Source organism: Solea solea, chromosome 20 (assembly GCF_958295425.1).
Source record: "Solea solea chromosome 20, fSolSol10.1, whole genome shotgun sequence".
In the NCBI taxonomy this organism is placed as follows: domain Eukaryota; kingdom Metazoa; phylum Chordata; class Actinopteri; order Pleuronectiformes; family Soleidae; genus Solea; species Solea solea.
This window is the reverse complement of record NC_081153.1, coordinates 10116824-10134537: the sequence shown is the minus strand read 5'-3', so window position 1 is coordinate 10134537 and position 17714 is coordinate 10116824. Positions and strand designations below refer to the sequence as shown.

Sequence of the window (17714 nt, the reverse complement as noted above, 5' to 3'; positions counted from 1 at the left end):
CAAAATCGGTCAAAAAAGTCATTGTATAGTATGTCGTCCAAAATTGGTCAAAAAGGTCATAGTATACTATGTCGTTCTAAATCGGTCAAAAAAGTCATAGTATAGTATGTCGTCCAAAATAGGTAAAAAAACTCATAGTATAGTATGTCGTCCAAAATCAGTCAAAAAGGTAATAGTATAGTATGTCATCCAAAATCGGTCAAAAAAGTCATAGTATAGTATGTCGTCCAAAATTGCCCAAAATCCGTCAAAAAAGTCATAGTATAGTATGTGGTCGAAAATCAGTCAAAAAAGTCATAGTATAGTCAGTCAGTCAGTCATCATCTACCGCTTTAGCCTCTGACAGAGGGTCGCGGGGGGTGCCAATCTCAGCTACATCGGGTGATAGGCGGGGTACACCCTGGACAGTTCGCCAGTCCATCGCAGGGCCACACACAGATAGAGACAAACAACCATTCACTCTCACACTCACTCCTATGGTCAATTTGGAGTGTCCAATTTACCTATCCCCACATTGCATGTTTTTGGACTGTGGGAGGAAGTTGTAGTACCCGGAGAGAACCCACGCACACACGGGGAGAACATGCAAACTCCATGCAGAAAGGCCCTTGTTCCAACCGGGGCTCGAACCCGGGTCTTCTCGCTGCAAGGCAAGAGTGCTAACCACTACACCACTGTGTGGCCCTCATAGTATAGTATGTCGTCCAAAATCGGTCAAAAAAGTCATAGTATAATATGTCGTCCAAAATCGGTCAAAAAAGTCAAGTATAGTATATCGTCCAAAATAGCCCAAAATCAGTCAAAAAAGTCATAGTACAGTATGTCGTCCAAAATCGGTCAAAAAAGTCATAGTATAGTCAGTCAGTCAGTCATCATCTACCGCTTTATCCTCCACCAGAGGGTCGCGGGGGGTGCTGTGCCAATCTCAGCTACATCGGGCGATAAGCGGGGTACACCCTGGACAGTTCATAGTATAGTATGCCTTCCAAAATTGCCCAAAAAAGTCATAGTGTGGTCCAAAATCGGTCAAAAAAGTCCTAGTATAGTATGTCGTCCAAAATAACACCTAAAAGTCATAATATGGTAATGTATCCAAAATCGCACAAAAATGCAGCTAATTGGAGCTTGATACCAGAGCCAAACAACATAAGCATGCAAAAATGTGTTTTTGCCTATTTTGAGAAAGGCTCCTATACACATAAACTGTTTTTATAAGCCAGTTCAGTCACTTTGGGCAAACACACCTTACACTGCATAATGAAGCTGTTGCCTTTCTTGCTCTTGAAGCCAAAGTGGTCACTTAAATATGGCCATGGGTGAACTTCACTACCTTCCACTTCAACTTCAGCATAATCTGGCTGGGATTCACTTTCAGCTGGGTCTGCACTGCTGGTCTCTGACTTGTCGGTCTCCATCCTTGTGCTCATTCACTGCCAGTTTCCGGAGCAGGATTTTCTTTTTATTCAGGCCAACATTTTTTGTACTCAGTGACAGATGTGTTTTAAACTGTAGCAATTACAATACTTCCAATAAAAACATACTTTATAAAATATACTTAAGTAAAAGTACACATTTTAAAAATTACTTTAAAAACCATTCACACTCACACCTACAGTCAATTTGGAGTGTCCAATTTATCATTTTAAAAATTGACTGACAAAGGTGAAATTCATTCGGACTACAAATGCTAACAAAGCATAAAATAAATTAAATTCCGTTTATATATATATATATATATATATATATATATATATATATATATATATATATATATCTCACACATACATCTGTAGATGGAATTACCTTTGAAAAGGTGTTGATGCTGCATGTGTACCTTAAAATGAAACACTAGATGCCTCACTCACACACAAACATTCAGCCTTAACCTGACCATGATCAAATTGAACCCACCTAATTTCCATCTTATCAAGAACCACATACATTTCCTGTGAGAAGTTTAAAGAGAATACTAAATACTTAATTTCAGATTATTTTAATGTATTATTTATTTCTGTGTCCCTTATGTCTTTGTAAATACACCACATAATCCTGGTAGATGCAAGGTGACAGACTGAGTCAGGTTGATATTTTTTATTATTATAGTTTTTAAAGGAGGGGGCAGTCATTTTTTTCTTTGTAATAGACTGAAATTAAACAGATTTATTTTAAAAAAAAAGAAAAAAGAAAAATATAAATCGACTCAAGGACTTAATCCAAGACAACCTTCAGTAGAGTTTTGCACAGACCTACCACGAGCCCAACAGAAGCGCGCTCTATCTAATTCGTCCATTCGGGCTGCCGTAGCAACATGGCGGCGTGCAATGACGGCTATCATAAACAAGGCTTCTGCCTTGATTACATTTAAAAAGCCTTGTTTTCTACTACATTATATTATATTAAAGCACTGACACATGTGTACTTATTGATTGTGTATTCAACTTCTGCCGATAAAACCTGCTAAATGTGACACACTTGAACACACAAGCACCAAGTGAGCAGATTTGTGGTCTGAATATCTCGAGAAGGCAAACAGTTTGTGACTACATCCACGACGTCTGTGGAAGACTTCTCAGTCTTTTTAGTCCGGGTTCTTCTCATCCTGACAAACAACCTCAGTGGAGGCCTGAGTCACTGGGTCCGGGTCTTTATCGTCCCCGCACACGACCTCCTCAGTGGAGGAATGAGTCTTTTGGCTCGGCTCATTATTGTCCTTACACACAGCATCTGCGGAAGATTCAGTTTTTGTTTCTGGCTCGTTCTGGTCCGCACACACTGCGCCCTTCGAGCCGGTCGCGTACGACGCTAACGCCTCCAGCCCGGCCGCGATGAGTGAATCCCGCTGCTGCGTCTTGCGACAGTAGCCCAGTCGCTTCAAGGTCCGTCGAGTGGTGGTGAGAGAGATGGGCTTCTCTGACCCGCTGTTGTTATACAGGTTCTGAATCTGCTCGCTCGTAGCCTGGAGGTTCGACTCCACTACCTTCTCCATCCGCTTCTCGCCTGTCTCGTCGACGAGGCGCTTCCTCCCGCAGGACCCCCGGTGACTGGACGTCTTCCGCTTCATGCACCAATCCCGGTAAACTCGGGACACGGCGGTCCTGGAAAAACCCAGCGTCTTCGCGGTTTGTGAGATGCTGCAGCCGGCACTGCGGAGTCCCACTATCAAACCCCGCTCAAACTCACTCAAATCCCGTGACTTGCCCATGTCTTCCCCGTCGCCTTCGACACGAACGGCGCTTCTACAAAGTCGTAAATACTGTCGTTTCTTCTTCTGTGGTCCTCTGATTTTCTTTCCCGTGTTACGGCGGGTGGTAATATGTATAAAGGCTCATTACCGCCACCTATTGTGTTGGAGTAAACCAAACTCTCCTCTACACACACACACAGTTCATACATATATTATTATTTTATTATGTTATATGGGAAGATTTTTTAATTCAAAAGAATGGTTCAAAAGAAAACCCAACATCCACCAGTTTAAAAATGAAATGAGACTTTTTTTCTTTTCTTTATTTTGAAACACAAAACAGGGCTTTTAAACTCAAATGATCTTGTGGCCACTGGGCGTCCAGTCTGGCCAGTAGTGAAAAACCTTTTTGGAATCGCTCACTCTCCGAAGTGACGTGCTCAAAAAGTAAAATATGCCACAACGTGAAAAAAAACTGAACAAAACAAAACCATTTTCATTGTCCTAATAACTCCCTCTACAGTCACATGAAGTGTGGATTTAGAAAAAATCAGTGCAACAGACTTGCCACTGACACAATACAATACAGTACATACTGTCATCCGTTGCCCCCCCCCCCCCCTGCTGTTAGGCTACACCCTCCAGCTTCAGGGTCCAGGAATTTCCAGGAGATGGCGGCATAACAGGCATGAGAATCAACAGTCCAGCTGATTGTGTCAGTGGCTCCCACTTCAGTGGCTTGTCAGGATAGTCCAAAAGAGTCACCTATGGATGCAAGAGATGACTGGTTAGAGTTCTGACAAACGATGACGTTCACAGTCACAGACAGTGTGTATGGCTTACCTTTGTTGCTACAGATGTCTTCGGTGTTGTAAGTTTTAATATGAAAGGAAAATCGCCAAAGAAAATGGCATAAACTGTACCGTTTCTGGCAGTGTACCTTAAAGAGAAAATAGTGGTTAAACCAAACTACAACAGGATTTCACAAGACATTTAAAGAGAACATTGCATGAAGACAGTCTCACCTGAAATCGACAGTGCCGTTCTCTGTCTGGACCCGCCAGACATTGGAGGCATATATAGCCTCTCCATTTATGTCCAACCAGGCACCAAGTCCCCTCAGCCTCTCCTCAAACACTGGGGCAATCATTCCATTTGACATAGGCCCGATGTTTAGAAGGAAGTTGCCACCCATTGACACCACAGTCACCATGTCCTGAGGGAAGAAAGTGCTTGATTAATGCAAAAGCCCGACAGATAAGGAATCACAAAATAACTTGTAACATTATTTTCTATGGAGCCACGCACAAATAACATTTTTTCTTGGTGCAATCATGTTGCATTAAGATAAAATCAACTCAACGTTTCGGAATGCAGGTAGCACTTTAAACGACTTGTGATACTCTGGCTAAAGAAAGTTTTAGGAGAGAATGCACGCATACATGCCAAGTTTGTTTTTTTTGTATTTTTTTACAAAAGCATCTAACAGCAAAGCAATTGTGAGGAAAATGTGGTCCCTTGTGACCCTTGTGAGTCACTTTGGATAACGTCATCAGCAAAATTACAAAACATTTGAATGAAATGCAAATGTAACAAAACAGCCCCTTAGGTGTGGGTGACAACTGACTGTGACTTTCACCTTTATGATGGAAGGCAGATTCATGAGTTCCTTGAGCACCATTTCTCTTCTGTAGCCCCAGGAATGGGTGTCAATGGTCTGGCATTTCTCCCACTTGTGGTCTGGAATTGTGCTTGGGGAGTACCTGTCAGCACAGTTATAGTAGCCTCCATGTTTGCAGTGGCAGCTCTTACCCCACCGGTCATTGGTAATCACTTCGTCCTGAAGAAACATTCATAATTTTGATGAAACCGCATGACCATAAACCATAACCTGAAAGCTCAGACTACACAATTGTTTGGTCGATATCCATGTCCAAGTGAGTGTATGTGTTTGTACTTTTTTATTTTACTACCTCTTTAGGAACTTGTCTGTCATAAACACTGACCTTGGAAGGACCAGAAGTCCTTACCAGGACCAAAACTTGGTCCAAATGTCGTAACTGGTTAAGTTTATGGCTATGATTTCAATTGTAGTTAGGTTACAGTATGGCATTAAGTGGTTATAGTTAAGGTTAGGGATATCACTTTGTTTAGGCTGTCCAAATGAAGGAAATAGCTGTAGAAACCTGTGTGTGTGTGTGTGTGTGTATTCCACCTTGATTGGGCTGTCATTGTAGAGCCAGGCCAAAAAGTGGGTGGCGTTCCAGTACGTATCTTCTGCCTCCCAGTCCCCATCAGACCAGATCAAATCAGGTTTGTAAGTCATTACGAGATCCACTAGCTCGGGAAGGGTTTTCATGGCAACGAAATATTGAGACTTGAATCCAGAGGCTTTATCCATCAAGTACAAGGGATGGTACCACTCATAGAGAGAGTGGTAGAGACCCAAACGCAGCGATCTAGTGACAGCGGGAAAAAAATACTTGCATTCCTTGTTTTACACTGTTTTTTGTTTTTTTTATTCAACCTTTATTTAACCAGATAAAAGACCCATTGAGATAAAGATCTCTTTCACAAAGGTGACCTGGCCAAGAAAGGCGCAGCACATAGTTATAAAAAGAAGGGAGATAACAGTTATATAAAAGTGCAAGTAAACAGGCAAATAAAGTGCAGGAGTGTTATGTTTGCATTAACAATTTAAGAACACGGGCACTGTTGACTCCTCGCTGTTGTGTTCAGGTTATCATGTAGATATTTAATCTAGCTGTGCAAATCTGTGTGTAGCAAACAGAATATTTAAAAAAAAAACAGTTTTTTTTCCCAGTGTAGCCACAGTTTCTCCTTCAGTAACATCATGATTATCAGGTGACAGGTGTGTTTCTTGGGAGCAGTGCAAACAGAGGTTATGGCATGTGATATCGTTATATGCTCAATTGCGGAACAAAGTACAAAACAAGCTACTTCCTTTATAAAACTGCAGAGAGGAACTCAATCCCAAACACAAGTGCAAGCGAGGACCTCAACAGAAATTATTGCATTTCAACTTGTGCTCTGCTCGTGACTCATGTATGCTCAATAACTGTTTGCCTTTAAAACCTATGACTCTGCAGATGACCAAAATCCCCAAATAATTTGTTTATCATTAAATTATGACATGCTTTCACAACACATTCAGCACTATTTGCATTTGCATTGATTAGACTGTGAATTAATGGAAATTTAAATTGTGCATTATGCTGCAGCAATCCTGTATACTTACTTCTTCCTGACAGCTGCAGCCAATTCTCCCACCAGGTTCCGGTGAGGACCGATGTCCACTGAGTTCCAGTTCCAGGAGACTGGTGACGGCCAGTTGGTAAATCCTTCATGGTGTTTGGATGTGAACACCACATACCTGCAAGATATATAATTATACGCATAAATACAGTGTCAGGGATAAGGTGGACTATTCCCTTCAAATAGATACGATTTCTTATTATATATATATATTTTTTTAGGAATTAATTAAAGTGTGGTTGTATGAGGTATTGACATATTTAGCCACTTAACAAGTGCATGGTTTGTAGATTGTTTGGTTTGTTCGCTTTATTTACTTTAAATGATTGGTCAATTCCATCTCTGTGATGTATACTGGTTTGAATGAAGCTTTATTAAAAAAACATCTTCTCTGTTTTTGGTGTGTCAGTGATACAGCGCCACGCACAGGTCTGGCATGTGTACTACATTGAAGACATTTCCTGAAACGATGCCGTGTTTACGTTGAACCTTTTCAAACAGACAAAACAAAACATCGTTTACGTTTCGTTCCGTGTACTTGTTTTAGATAAACCCAAACAAAACAATTAAAAACACATTTACTCTATGGACTTGAAGATATAAACTATTTTTGGTTGACCCTTTGTCCCTGTTGAAACTGAAAGCAGTGAGAGTCACGTGCACTTACATACACAAACAACACTTTAACCAAAACTATTAACTGAAAGTACTGATTTCCGGGCATTGTGCTGATGATCATACCTGGCTCCAGATGCTTTGAAAATATCTGCCCATGCGTCCGGATTGAAAAATTCTGCGTGGAAATCTTTGGCAAAGTCTGTGTATTTAAAGTCCGGCGGGTAGTTTTTCTTCATGAAGGCAACATGTTCGGTGCGCCTCGCGCTTCTCCACCAGTACCAGAACCACTCACTGAACTCACCGAAGCTGGGGACCGAGAACACCCCCCAGTGGATGAAAATGCCGATCTTCGCCTCGTCGTACCACTTTGGCAAAGGTCTGGTATCCAGACTCGCCCAGTCAGGTTCGTAACGCGCTGCTTTCCCAACCAGAAAAAGAGAGAAAACGCAAATTATAGGAATACAGCGGGCAGGTGGCATTTGAAGAAACATCATACACTAGTGAAGAGCAGATCTCGTCTGTCCAGCTTGTCTCGCGTCACCCGAGTATTAAAGGACTTCCATGAGTCAGGTGACATCTGTTGCACATACACAATCGTTACTGGTGACAGCGTTTCCTTATTGGAGAGGTACCACAACTCATTTGTACTGAAAGTCAAAACACAATAGCAAGATAAACACAGCGAACAAAGACCCTTAAGCTCAAATAGTATATGGACAAACACTTGCAGTGATCAGTGTAGAAATGACGAATATGACCTGTGTTTGACCCGTTTGCTCTTATTTGAACATATGACAAGAAAGAATGAAACAATATTTCACTGTGACTGACACACCCTCTAAATGAGTGCCTTCAGACGGAGGGTAACTTTATTAAAATGATTTCCCTCTGTCTCATTGCCAAATCAGTGTCTGCGTTTGCTTGTGTAAGTTTTACCTAGAGGGAAGACAATGAAGGACGGCCTTCTTTCCAGTAGGGGTCATTTGGTTAGGGTTCGAGTCCACGCCTGCTCAACTCCTATTTCATGCAAATCAGAACAGATAGAACAGAGATGGAACAAGAGAACAAGTCTAAGAATACCAACCGTGGCAAAGCAAAGCTTTTTTTCCCCGATGTTTTAATCTGGAATCAATAACATAATAAGCTACTTTATCCATCTTCTGTGTAGTTCATAAAGATCTAGAAAACTTTGAAAACAACGTTTGCTTTATGTACAGAGTTCAAGCGAATGTGGACATGATCATTGACACAAAGACATTGGCAGAAAGTTAAAGTAACTCATGTAGTTCTTTTTGTGTCATCATGATGCCGATCCGAACCCCAAAGTTCCATTGTGCCAATGCAGGTACTGTGGACCTGCTCAAGCCTTGATGGGGGAGCCATTTGCACAGTTCTGATTTGTAGAAATCACCCACATTAATTTCTCACACTTCTCACAGGAGCACAGTATCTTGAATAATAAAAAGGAATCCTTTTTCAGTTACATATTAATAAATAAGCTCATTGTACAGCAATAATTTAACATCAATAACAGTAGGGCCACGGTGAAAAGCAGCACAACAGAAGATTTAAGTGGTGCTATCTTTACTGAGAGGACTACAGATTCACAGCGTGTGACCGACATCAGCGCAGACAGCCAGCTGCCTCTCAAGCATCTGTTTCTCCACCAAGTCCTCAACTCTGCCGACCTCCACCTCATCCACGTCGTCCATAAAACTGGACCAATCTGTGCCTCCATCTGCGCGTTCCATGGGCTCCGGTTGACTGGCAGCATGAACGGGAGCAGAATCATCATGAGTGGTGGTCACACAGTTGCAGCTGTCACAGATGCCGAAGCGTCTGAGTCCGGGAGAAACACCTGATCCAGTGAAGGTTCGCCTGCAGCTCTTGCAAGACACCGGCCAGAAGTGTCTGTGGACCTGCAGATAATTCACAGTGAGAATGATGAGGTATAAAAATGATTCTGTACAAGCAACACTGTTTAGATTATTATACTGTACATGAAGAGCAACGGTATAAAACCTACACTTTTAATATTAATGAACTGAAAATTAATTGTTTACAACTAACTGCTTTGTAGCAAAACAATAACAAACAGAACTAGGAGTGTAAGCAGCAGGCCGCCAATAATTTGCTTGTTTGTTACTGAGAGCATACTTCCTTTTGCTAATAGGTGGCGTAATTGCTGGTTAATATTGTGGACCTGCAATATTCATCGGGTCACCCTGAAACTGAGTTTTCACACAAGGCAAGTGAGGTTTCACAGTGAAAAAGAAAAACCAGTCAGTGTCAGATGTTCCTCAGCAAATGAAATCATCCTTACACTGAGGGCATGGCTGCGAAGGTGCTCCTGCCTTGTGAACCTCTTGCCACACATTGGACAGGGGAAGGGTCTCTCTCCTGTGTGACAGCGAATGTGTCTCTTCATGATGCCCTTCTGTTTAGCTGTGTATGGGCAGAATGGACACTTGTGGAGTTTCACTGGCACTACCAAGCCATCACCTGCAGGGGGAGACAGAGACCAACTGTTGAGATTTATGGAGGAGGACAACACTGCAAAATGTGTAGCCGCACCACACTTTTTGTTTCAGTGGTTTAACATTTGGATCAGTATGCCAGCCTTAGCCATTTAACATCTGATATTGTTAATTACCTGTGTCCTCTCCAAGCCAGTCGGACTGAATCTCCATGATAGATGATCCTGCAAACCCTAAACCTTCATCCATTCTGCTTCCTCCTGTGCTGCTGCCTAGTCCTTGGGTAAAGCGCTGCCCCACTCTGTCCCCCATAGGACTGGGGCCCTCACCTCTGGCCAGCATCTCCATCATCTGCCTGGCATTAAAAGATGGACTGTATCCCAAAGAGGACCGCTCATTGGGACTTGGGGGAAGTAGCCTGTTATGATGTGGATTATGCAAAGGGGGCCCAGGAAACGAGGAAAGCTCTTTGGTGTCAGGAGACTCCATAAGTTCTTCATCGGGATCATACTCTATCTTGGGGTTCACTAGCTCTGGGGTCAAAGCAGAGGATGAGGAGGATGAGCGGTTTGTCTGATCCATGTGTCCCTTTTGTGCTTCGCTCTCAGATGTAAACTCCTCCCTGGACTGGTAGTCGCTGTCCATGTCCCTGCTGGTCCCTGGAGGGGTATCTACAGGGATTGACAAGGGGGTTCTAGCTGAGGTCACAGACTCTGGACCTAAACCCGCCCCTTTGTCTGCCTCTGCAACCTGTGAATGGGGCTCGGTCGTCCCGGCACCACTCGAGATTCCCGCAGCAGGAGTGCCGCTGTCTGCAGGACCCATCCCTCCATCCTGTCCCTGGTTCTCCTTTTCTGTGTTCCTCTCCTTCTCCTTGTTGCAGATTTCCAAAGATGAGCGGATGTATCCTTTACAGAAGTTTACTAGATCTGTCATCTGCAAGTAGCTGGCAGCAGACATCACCTCAATGACGTTGCTCCTGTTCAGGGCCAAGCGGCCAGAATAGAGAAAGTCCAGGATAATTGAGAAAGCATCGGCTGTTACGATGTCCAGAGATGCTGTGCTGTAGCGTTGACCACTATCCTGAAAAGAGACAGACGAGACAATTAGGACGTGATTTATTTGACATAGCAAATTCCTATATTTACCTTAACTGCTTTAAATGTATTTCTTTTCCTCGGACATCAGAGTAAATTCAAATCTCACCTGCAGGTAGTGAACCAGCAGAGCCCGGAAATAGCCACTACCTGCAAACAACACATTACGATGTGCCTTGAAGACCCGGCCTTCGACGAGGATGCTGCAGTCACAGAAGAAGTCTCGCTTACGCTGCTCGTTGAGCTCAAAGAGCAGTTTGGGCAGGTAGCACGGCACTTCCATGTTCACACCTTAGTGAGCCCATGCAGAGAGAGAGAAAAGAGAAGAATAAGTCAGTTTAGATGTTAGGTGTTGACTTGCATTGGACAAGGAAGGACGATGATATATCTCCACATCAAGGCTACAAGAGATCATCATCATATTCTTAATATTTACATGTCTTTTGGTGGGAGAAGCCTCAAATATTGACAAAAATGTAACAACAGCGTGTATGTGGAGAAACCACAACACCCACATTATCACTCTCATTGAGCCATTGTTTTTCCCTAGCAACAAAATTGCATAATATCAATAAGCATGCAGTTCAACCTAAGACAATCTCGATCAGATACCAAACAATGCTAACCAGATTTAACTTCTTAATGTCCAAGTACTGAATGAAATTGTACACATTGTAAAACCCAAACTTTATAGAAAATCTCAGATTTCACTTTCCTAGTTTCAATGTTTAATGGAACAAAATGCTTGTTGTTGCTCAGACCAAACCATACAAAGACGAATGTGTGTGACATTAATTAAAAAAACAGTAGAAACAGCCAAACATCCCTCCTTTGTTTATGTCTACATGGCATGCTAGCCTGTGTTGCTAGCGACGGGCAGCTAATGAGGGAAAACAGTGGACTAACTGCACAGACTGCAGTTTGCGAAGCCTGTCGCCGCACGGTGACGTACAAAACAGAATACACTGTGATCTCACCTTAACAATTATGCGTCAGAATATCACAAAGCGTCTAATATAACACAGAAAATGACACTGACAAGGCTCATCGTCTAGCGTTCCCCTCCTCAGCCAACAACATCCGCTTCAGCAAACTGTGACGCGTTTCTTTCGACCAATCAGCGGCCGAGGAATCCAGAAGCTGGCAAATGCACCTCAACATTTTGTGACGTTAAAAAACGTATTATTATTGGATTAAAATTGACATATAAACCAACAAGACGTTGGTGAAACCTGAGTGGGTTACAGGTGCTGTAAGGATAAACCCAATTTCACCCAGATGATTTCATAGTATCACAAGAAAAAACAAGATTTCTTGCTTTGAGATCACAAAATGTGTCAGTCATAAGTTTGGTTTTATTTTATATTAATATGTTAATTTAACAATATGCAGATTTACTGCATATTTTATATGCATACTTTGTGATGCAGACCGACTAAAATTTATTCATGGCGTTGTCTATTATATATTGCATACTATATATACAATATACTATTATATATTGTATATTATAAAATAACCCTTCTGCATGTCCACTTGATCGATTATTTCAATGTTAAATTCAATATGGACATTTAGTTTATGAAGTGTTCAGCATTGAACTGGATGTCTGGTTATAATAAAGTTTATAACTGCATGAGATTAATAAAATTAAAGAATGATTTTAACAATGTGCATATATACTTTCTATATTGCAATCTCTTGATTACAATACACTAGAATACAGGAAAGTATTTTACAAATTAAATATATAAATTATTTCTGGAATAAACAAAATGCTTCTATTCAGGCTTTTAAAACTTTTTAACCTTTAACCTTTTTAACCTTTCCTGTCCAGCAACATATAGGCAGTTTGATTTATTGAATGTAGATCACTAAGATTTGCTCTGTGTCTAGAACAGCAGGGGAGATTATGAGTGTGTGTGTGTGTGTGTGTGTGTGTAGGGGTTGTCACTGGATGTATCTGGGAATTCCAGGCGACTCCTAGTGGCAGGACTGCAAAGACACAAATACATAGAGCTCCAAACAACAGTAATTCAGGCAGTGTAAGAGATGATAGAACCATGCTCAGAAGCCAAACAGCCCCAGGCATGAGCATAGCCCTGAGGCTCAGGACCCCACCCACCTGCCCAGGTCCCTGGCATAGATCCTGGTGCAGGAGCAGAAGCACTAATTATTGAACAATGTAGCTGTTGTGCTTCCGCCTTGCCTCCATCAGTCATGGTGTAAAGTGCGTCACACTTTGTGCAGCATCAGAATGTCATAGAAACAAAATTGCTACACTGACAAAAACAGAGAGAGACGTGTGGAGCTGATGAGCTTGAGCGGCATTGTGTGAACCCATTTGTTGGTGGAATTTGTATTTTAAAAGTCTGGCACCGCAGTTTTCATCGATAGTTATGATGATGATGATGATGATGATGATGATGTTGATGATGGCGATGTTTTTGGAGAAGAACCTCAAAGCGTCATACCCCTGGTCATATCAAGACCGCCATGTCGCTGCACAACCACAGGCGGCTCACGCCTGCCCACAATGTCTACTCAAGAATACTTGTTTATTCGCTTTCCATCTTGGAGAGAAAATAGTGCCTTTTCTATTTTCTGACATCGCAAGAGTAAACAAGTAGTTCCTTAAGCACTGTGCCACACCCTCCCAGCACAATCCGCAGTTCTTAGAAGTGTTTTTTTTTACAATGATGGGTGCCGACCAGGCAACTTATTTGTTTCAGATATTTTCCCATGGCAAACAGACTGAATACAAAGGCTTCGTGGTGGCCTGGAGAAACCACAGAGTAGGCGTACATGGGCCTCCATACTCAACCTCTTTTCAAAATGAAATTTATGGCACATCATAAAAACTCAGTTCACGCTTGTAAGCACTAAATATAAACTAGTATAAACCAGTAGGGTCTGACTCAGTCTTTGTAAACCTGACCTGGAGGAGCGTTAGGTCCAGCTGAGGGCAGGCCAACCGTCGGTTGACCCTGCTGCCCGGGCCTGCCACGAGTCTGTCCCCAAGACAAAGATGTAATGGGTTCAACTTTGAGGTGGCGCTCGTTCCTGAACCTCATCTCTCTCTGACTCAGGGAAACACAAGGCCTTTGTTTTGGTCATGTGTTGACATAAGTGCAGGAAACTCCCTCTCCACAGACCTTTCACGGCCAAACAATCACAGTGGATTTTCTGTAATGCTGCCATATCTGTATGGCACTTTAATGCTAGTTTACACCCAGTAACCATTTTGGAATAAATAATATTCATGATTTATCGCTGGGTTTTTGCATACGCCTATGATTATTATGACGAATGATTTACGCGTCGAGGCTCATCCTCAAAAGTAAATAGATGTAGCACTGGCTGTTTTGTGAGGTTACATCCAGATTTGGGACCTCACTCATTGTGTGTGTTAGCCACTCTGAGACCCGCGGCTGGCACAGAGGGCTCCAGCAGCACCCCTCTGGGTCCCTGTGGTCTGCGCCTCAGCACATAACAGCCACTTAGGCCGGCATTTTCCCAGGCTGAGACAACACACCACGGTGGCAGCGCGAGCCACAGAGAGGGCCTGATTAAAGAGTAGGGACAATGGAGGGAGAGGGAGCTGGGGACCATGGTGGCATTTTCCATCTCTGCCACTGTCTCCTGGGGGGACCAAGTATGTGCCGTGAAACGTTTGAATTATCCCAGAATCTCTGGAATTCAGACAGAGGCACCACGGAGAGGACCCTCGACCAGGGATCAAAGAGCTCTGAGAGGAGTGTGGTGGACTGGTGGTGAAGTCGAATACGTGGGGGAGTATGAGTGTGTGTATGCATGTGTGTATGTGTGTGTGCGAGCGTATGTGTTCCTGAAAGCCCATTTTAAAGAGATAAAGACAATGTTTGAATTTGAATCATATTTTCTTTTATGGCTACATGTCTAAGGATGTTTTCCAAAAAAAAAAGCCATATTCGACTTCTGAGGAGGCGCTGATCACTGAGCAATGAAATACAGGCATGTGGTGAGAGAGTGTGTGTGTGTGTGTGTGTGTTGTTGTCCTTTTATCCCTTATGGGATCAGACAATGCAATCATAGCCAATCATTGGGAGTCTAATACAGCAGGCGCCCCTCTTCAGTTTGGAGACAGCACTTTCCTCTGTGGTGGCATAGGACAAGGAAGAGGAAAAGAAAAGCAAGAGAGGGAAAAAACCTCATCTTTCTCGTTCTGTCTATCTCTCTCTGTAATTATCACTTAATGTCCCTCAGTCATCTGGAGACGTCTGTCTCTCGCTAAGTCCTTTCTTCCCCTCGCTGAAGAGGAAATGTATCCCAGTCTGAAATAATCTGCCAGCCTTTTTATTATTGTATATTTAGCACTACAACAGAGTCGTAAATGGAGCCGTCCCAGGCCACAAGCTTCCGACAGTGCAGGGCCTCAGCACAGCACTGACTGACTGTCTTTGCCACAGCCGAGAATGAACGCTTTGTGCACTATATGCAGTGAGCTTGTCATTTGTTCTCAAAGTGTTGACCTCAACCAAGTTTTCTTGTCTTGTTTGAGAAAGGCAGAATGTGTGATTGTGCCTGTACTATGCGAAGTGCAAATATGCCCTTCAGCAAGTCGCGTCTGCTCAAACATCTGTAACACACAGGTTCTTCAACGCAATCATCTCATGCCTTCATCTGTCTGCACCCGTGTATGTGTGTCAACCTCAGGGCATTGTCATGTGTTTTCTTACACGTGTCCCTGTTGTGAGGACAATGGAAGCTTTCTATTCTACATGGATTATACTTGTACCTATATATGTATTAATATATATATATATATTGTATCTATTAAAATCAGTAGCTAAGAGAAATCCTCACATAAGTAAACATATAAATATAACAATATATTATAGGCAACTGAGAAGTGATGATTTTAACCCAGTTTAGTGAGTAAAAAGTGGTAAATAAATAGGTACCGGTGTTCAGTTAGGGTCAGTTAGGTTTCAAAGAATTGAAAGTGGAAACGAGCTTATTGACATAGGTGGTGTAGACTTATCTTGATAAAAGTATCCAAAGGTGATGACCCTCAGTTTAAAATGAATTAAAAAGTCATATGACAGATGATTTACCTGAGTTTACTGCCGCACCATGTCAAAAAAAGAAAGAAAGCTTGCTGAGTGCTTTAACAAAAGTCAATTATTTTCCTTTCTTTTCCTCTTCACTTTTTATAGATCTGCTTAATTGTTCCAGTCCATTAGTTTTGCTGAATAACACAGACTTGGTTTGGTGAAGAAAAAAAAAACAAGAATCTTGAAAGAATCCAGACTCAAAGATCACAGCGTCCCTCATTTCAGCTCTCGTCATTTTTAATAATGAAAACCTCTATCAGGACTAATAAATGTCGTACCAATTCCCCCGGGAGATAAAAATGATGTTAGTCATTATATCCTCCCTCCCTCCATCAAAGTCTTCCTTTCTTTCCTTGTACACTCACTCTAATCCCCTTCTGGGAACACTAAAAATTACCCAGCAGTGGAGTGGCGGCAAGTTTTTATGTCGGTTTTTAAGGGCTTACGTCTGCCTTTCCGAGCTGCCGTCGGGGCGAGGTGTGGGCAGGATGCCCCCCTGATAAGGTCGTAATCTGAGGTGTAAAGTTATAAGAGGGATTAAGGAAAGCGAGAGGGTGACAGAGAGCTGCAGCCACGGGTGATAAGATAGGGATGGAGCACCACTTCATGGGTTTTATGGCTCTGCGGAAGTTCCTCTGGATCAATAATGGAAGTCAATGTATCCAATAATGTTTCAAATCGTGTTTCAAATCCATCCTCTGTTATGAACACAGTTCACGCTCCATTCAAAATTTGCAGGCGTTTACACTGTATCTCTTGACATGGACAAAAATAGAACGCAGTTAGAGGAATTAGTCTCTCCATAAAGTCGAGCTCGAGGAAAACTAGTTTTACTGTAGCTAATATTAGCTGACTCTTAAACCCCCCCCCCCCCCCCCCCGGTCAAATCAGGCCCAGTTGCACGCATGGTGGAGGGGACAGAGCGGATTAGCCCTAAACTCTCTCATTTTTCACTTTCCCCTTCTTTCTCCTCGTCTTTCTCTGCAGCTCATAAAAGATTGCGCCCTGCGTGTGATGTGGCTGAGGAGTGCAGTCAGAAAGGACTGATTACGGATGAAAGCCGGCGTGCCTTTGAGTCATGTCACCACGCAACATTCTTACACACTTAAAAATAGTAATAGTTGGCTTTTCTTTAATGTTTGTGTCCCTCATTGGAGAAGTTTGGGGGCATCCTGTGTTTTGGGGCCTTGAATCATAACCAGATTTCTCTTTCTTTCGCTCCCCCTTCCCCCCCTTTTCTTTCATTTTGTTATTGATAGTTTGTTTAATCTTGTGAAGAAAATTGGCTCAGCGTGGGAAAGGCAGAATTCTTTTGGGGATAGGTTTTGTTGTTTTAGAGTGCACATTGTTTTGTTGTATTTTTTTTTTTTGTTTTTTAAGTGCAGGAAGAAAAAGTGCCAGTTTGTGCCAAAACCTCATGGAGTATAGATAAAAAGGAGCTGAGTGAGAGGGAGGCCACAACGCCATGACAAAGATATGGGCTGTCCAAGCGAGGAGTTTTACAAATGATGATCTCCAGGGGGAAAGGGGGCAGTCAACATAAGCGAGGAAGGGAGTGGGAGAGCAAGAGGGAGGAAAAGAGAAGAAACAAATGTGGATGGATTGGTGGGAGGAGGAGGAAGATGGGTACGGGGGGAAATAATGCAGAGCAGTGGGGAGGGAGGGAGGCAGATGAGAGGGGAAACATTCCCCCTTGCCCACATTAAAGACATAAAAAAGAAAACAAACAGAAAAACATGTCTGACATGAAGAGGCTGGTTTCCGCGGCGACAGCACAATGGCTGCCTGTGGCTCTTGGGGCCCTCGCCGTCCCGTCTGGGGCCCGGCACCAGCGAAAGTCACCGCAGTCACAGGGCCCATCAGCGTGTGTGTGTGTGTGTGTGTGTGTGTGTGTCATCACGAGCCCAGTGCTGTGGGAACCGCCGTGAGAGGGACCCCACTCGGAAACCACAAAAGCTCCTTTCTG

The 17714-nt window shown here is 42.8% G+C and overlaps 3 protein-coding genes across 4 annotated transcripts; all 3 read right to left on the bottom strand.

The window, feature by feature from the left end:
• Nucleotides 1-2076: 2076 nt before the first annotated feature.
• LOC131447499 (uncharacterized) lies at nt 2077-3275 on the bottom strand. The gene has a single exon (XM_058619313.1). It carries the CDS (start codon nt 3200-3202, stop codon nt 2579-2581), a length of 624 nt encoding a protein of 207 aa, XP_058475296.1. The 5' UTR covers nt 3203-3275; the 3' UTR covers nt 2077-2578.
• A 206-nt stretch (nt 3276-3481) lies between these two features.
• On the bottom strand, nt 3482-7707 carry LOC131447683 (tissue alpha-L-fucosidase-like). Its single transcript, XM_058619641.1, has 7 exons — nt 7202-7707; nt 6444-6578; nt 5400-5643; nt 4824-5024; nt 4210-4400; nt 4028-4124; nt 3482-3949 (listed from the first exon to the last, which is right to left on the bottom strand). Exons 1-7 carry the CDS (start codon nt 7570-7572, stop codon nt 3812-3814), a joined length of 1377 nt encoding a protein of 458 aa, XP_058475624.1. The 5' UTR covers nt 7573-7707; the 3' UTR covers nt 3482-3811.
• A 186-nt stretch (nt 7708-7893) lies between these two features.
• Nucleotides 7894-11735, bottom strand: zbtb8b (zinc finger and BTB domain containing 8B). Of its 2 annotated transcripts, none has more exons than XM_058619638.1 (5): nt 11630-11735; nt 10762-10943; nt 9732-10638; nt 9402-9580; nt 7894-8997 (listed from the first exon to the last, which is right to left on the bottom strand). In XM_058619638.1, exons 2-5 carry the CDS (start codon nt 10933-10935, stop codon nt 8683-8685), a joined length of 1575 nt encoding a protein of 524 aa, XP_058475621.1. In that variant the 5' UTR covers nt 10936-10943; nt 11630-11735; the 3' UTR covers nt 7894-8682. The 2 variants fall into 2 exon arrangements, with proteins under 2 accessions (XP_058475621.1, XP_058475622.1); XM_058619639.1 differs by having other exon boundaries at nt 10803-10943.
• Between the last annotated feature and the right edge of the window lie 5979 nt (nt 11736-17714).

Coding starts and splice junctions, on each gene's coding strand:
- LOC131447499 (XM_058619313.1), bottom strand. CDS start 3,202: ATGGGCAAGTCACGGGATTTGAGTGAGTTTGAGCGGGGTTTGATAGTG.
- LOC131447683 (XM_058619641.1), bottom strand. CDS start 7,572: ATGATGTTTCTTCAAATGCCACCTGCCCGCTGTATTCCTATAATTTGC. Junction 6,579..7,201: donor TTCAAAGCATCTGGAGCCAG/GTATGATCATCA, acceptor TATATCTTGCAG/GTATGTGGTGTTCACATCCA. Junction 5,025..5,399: donor ACAATGACAGCCCAATCAAG/GTGGAATACACA, acceptor ATGTTTCTTCAG/GACGAAGTGATTACCAATGA.
- zbtb8b (XM_058619638.1), bottom strand. CDS start 10,935: ATGGAAGTGCCGTGCTACCTGCCCAAACTGCTCTTTGAGCTCAACGAG. Junction 10,639..10,761: donor TGCTGGTTCACTACCTGCAG/GTGAGATTTGAA, acceptor GTCTCTTTTCAG/GATAGTGGTCAACGCTACAG. Junction 8,998..9,401: donor TTCGCAGCCATGCCCTCAGT/GTAAGGATGATT, acceptor AATTATCTGCAG/GTCCACAGACACTTCTGGCC.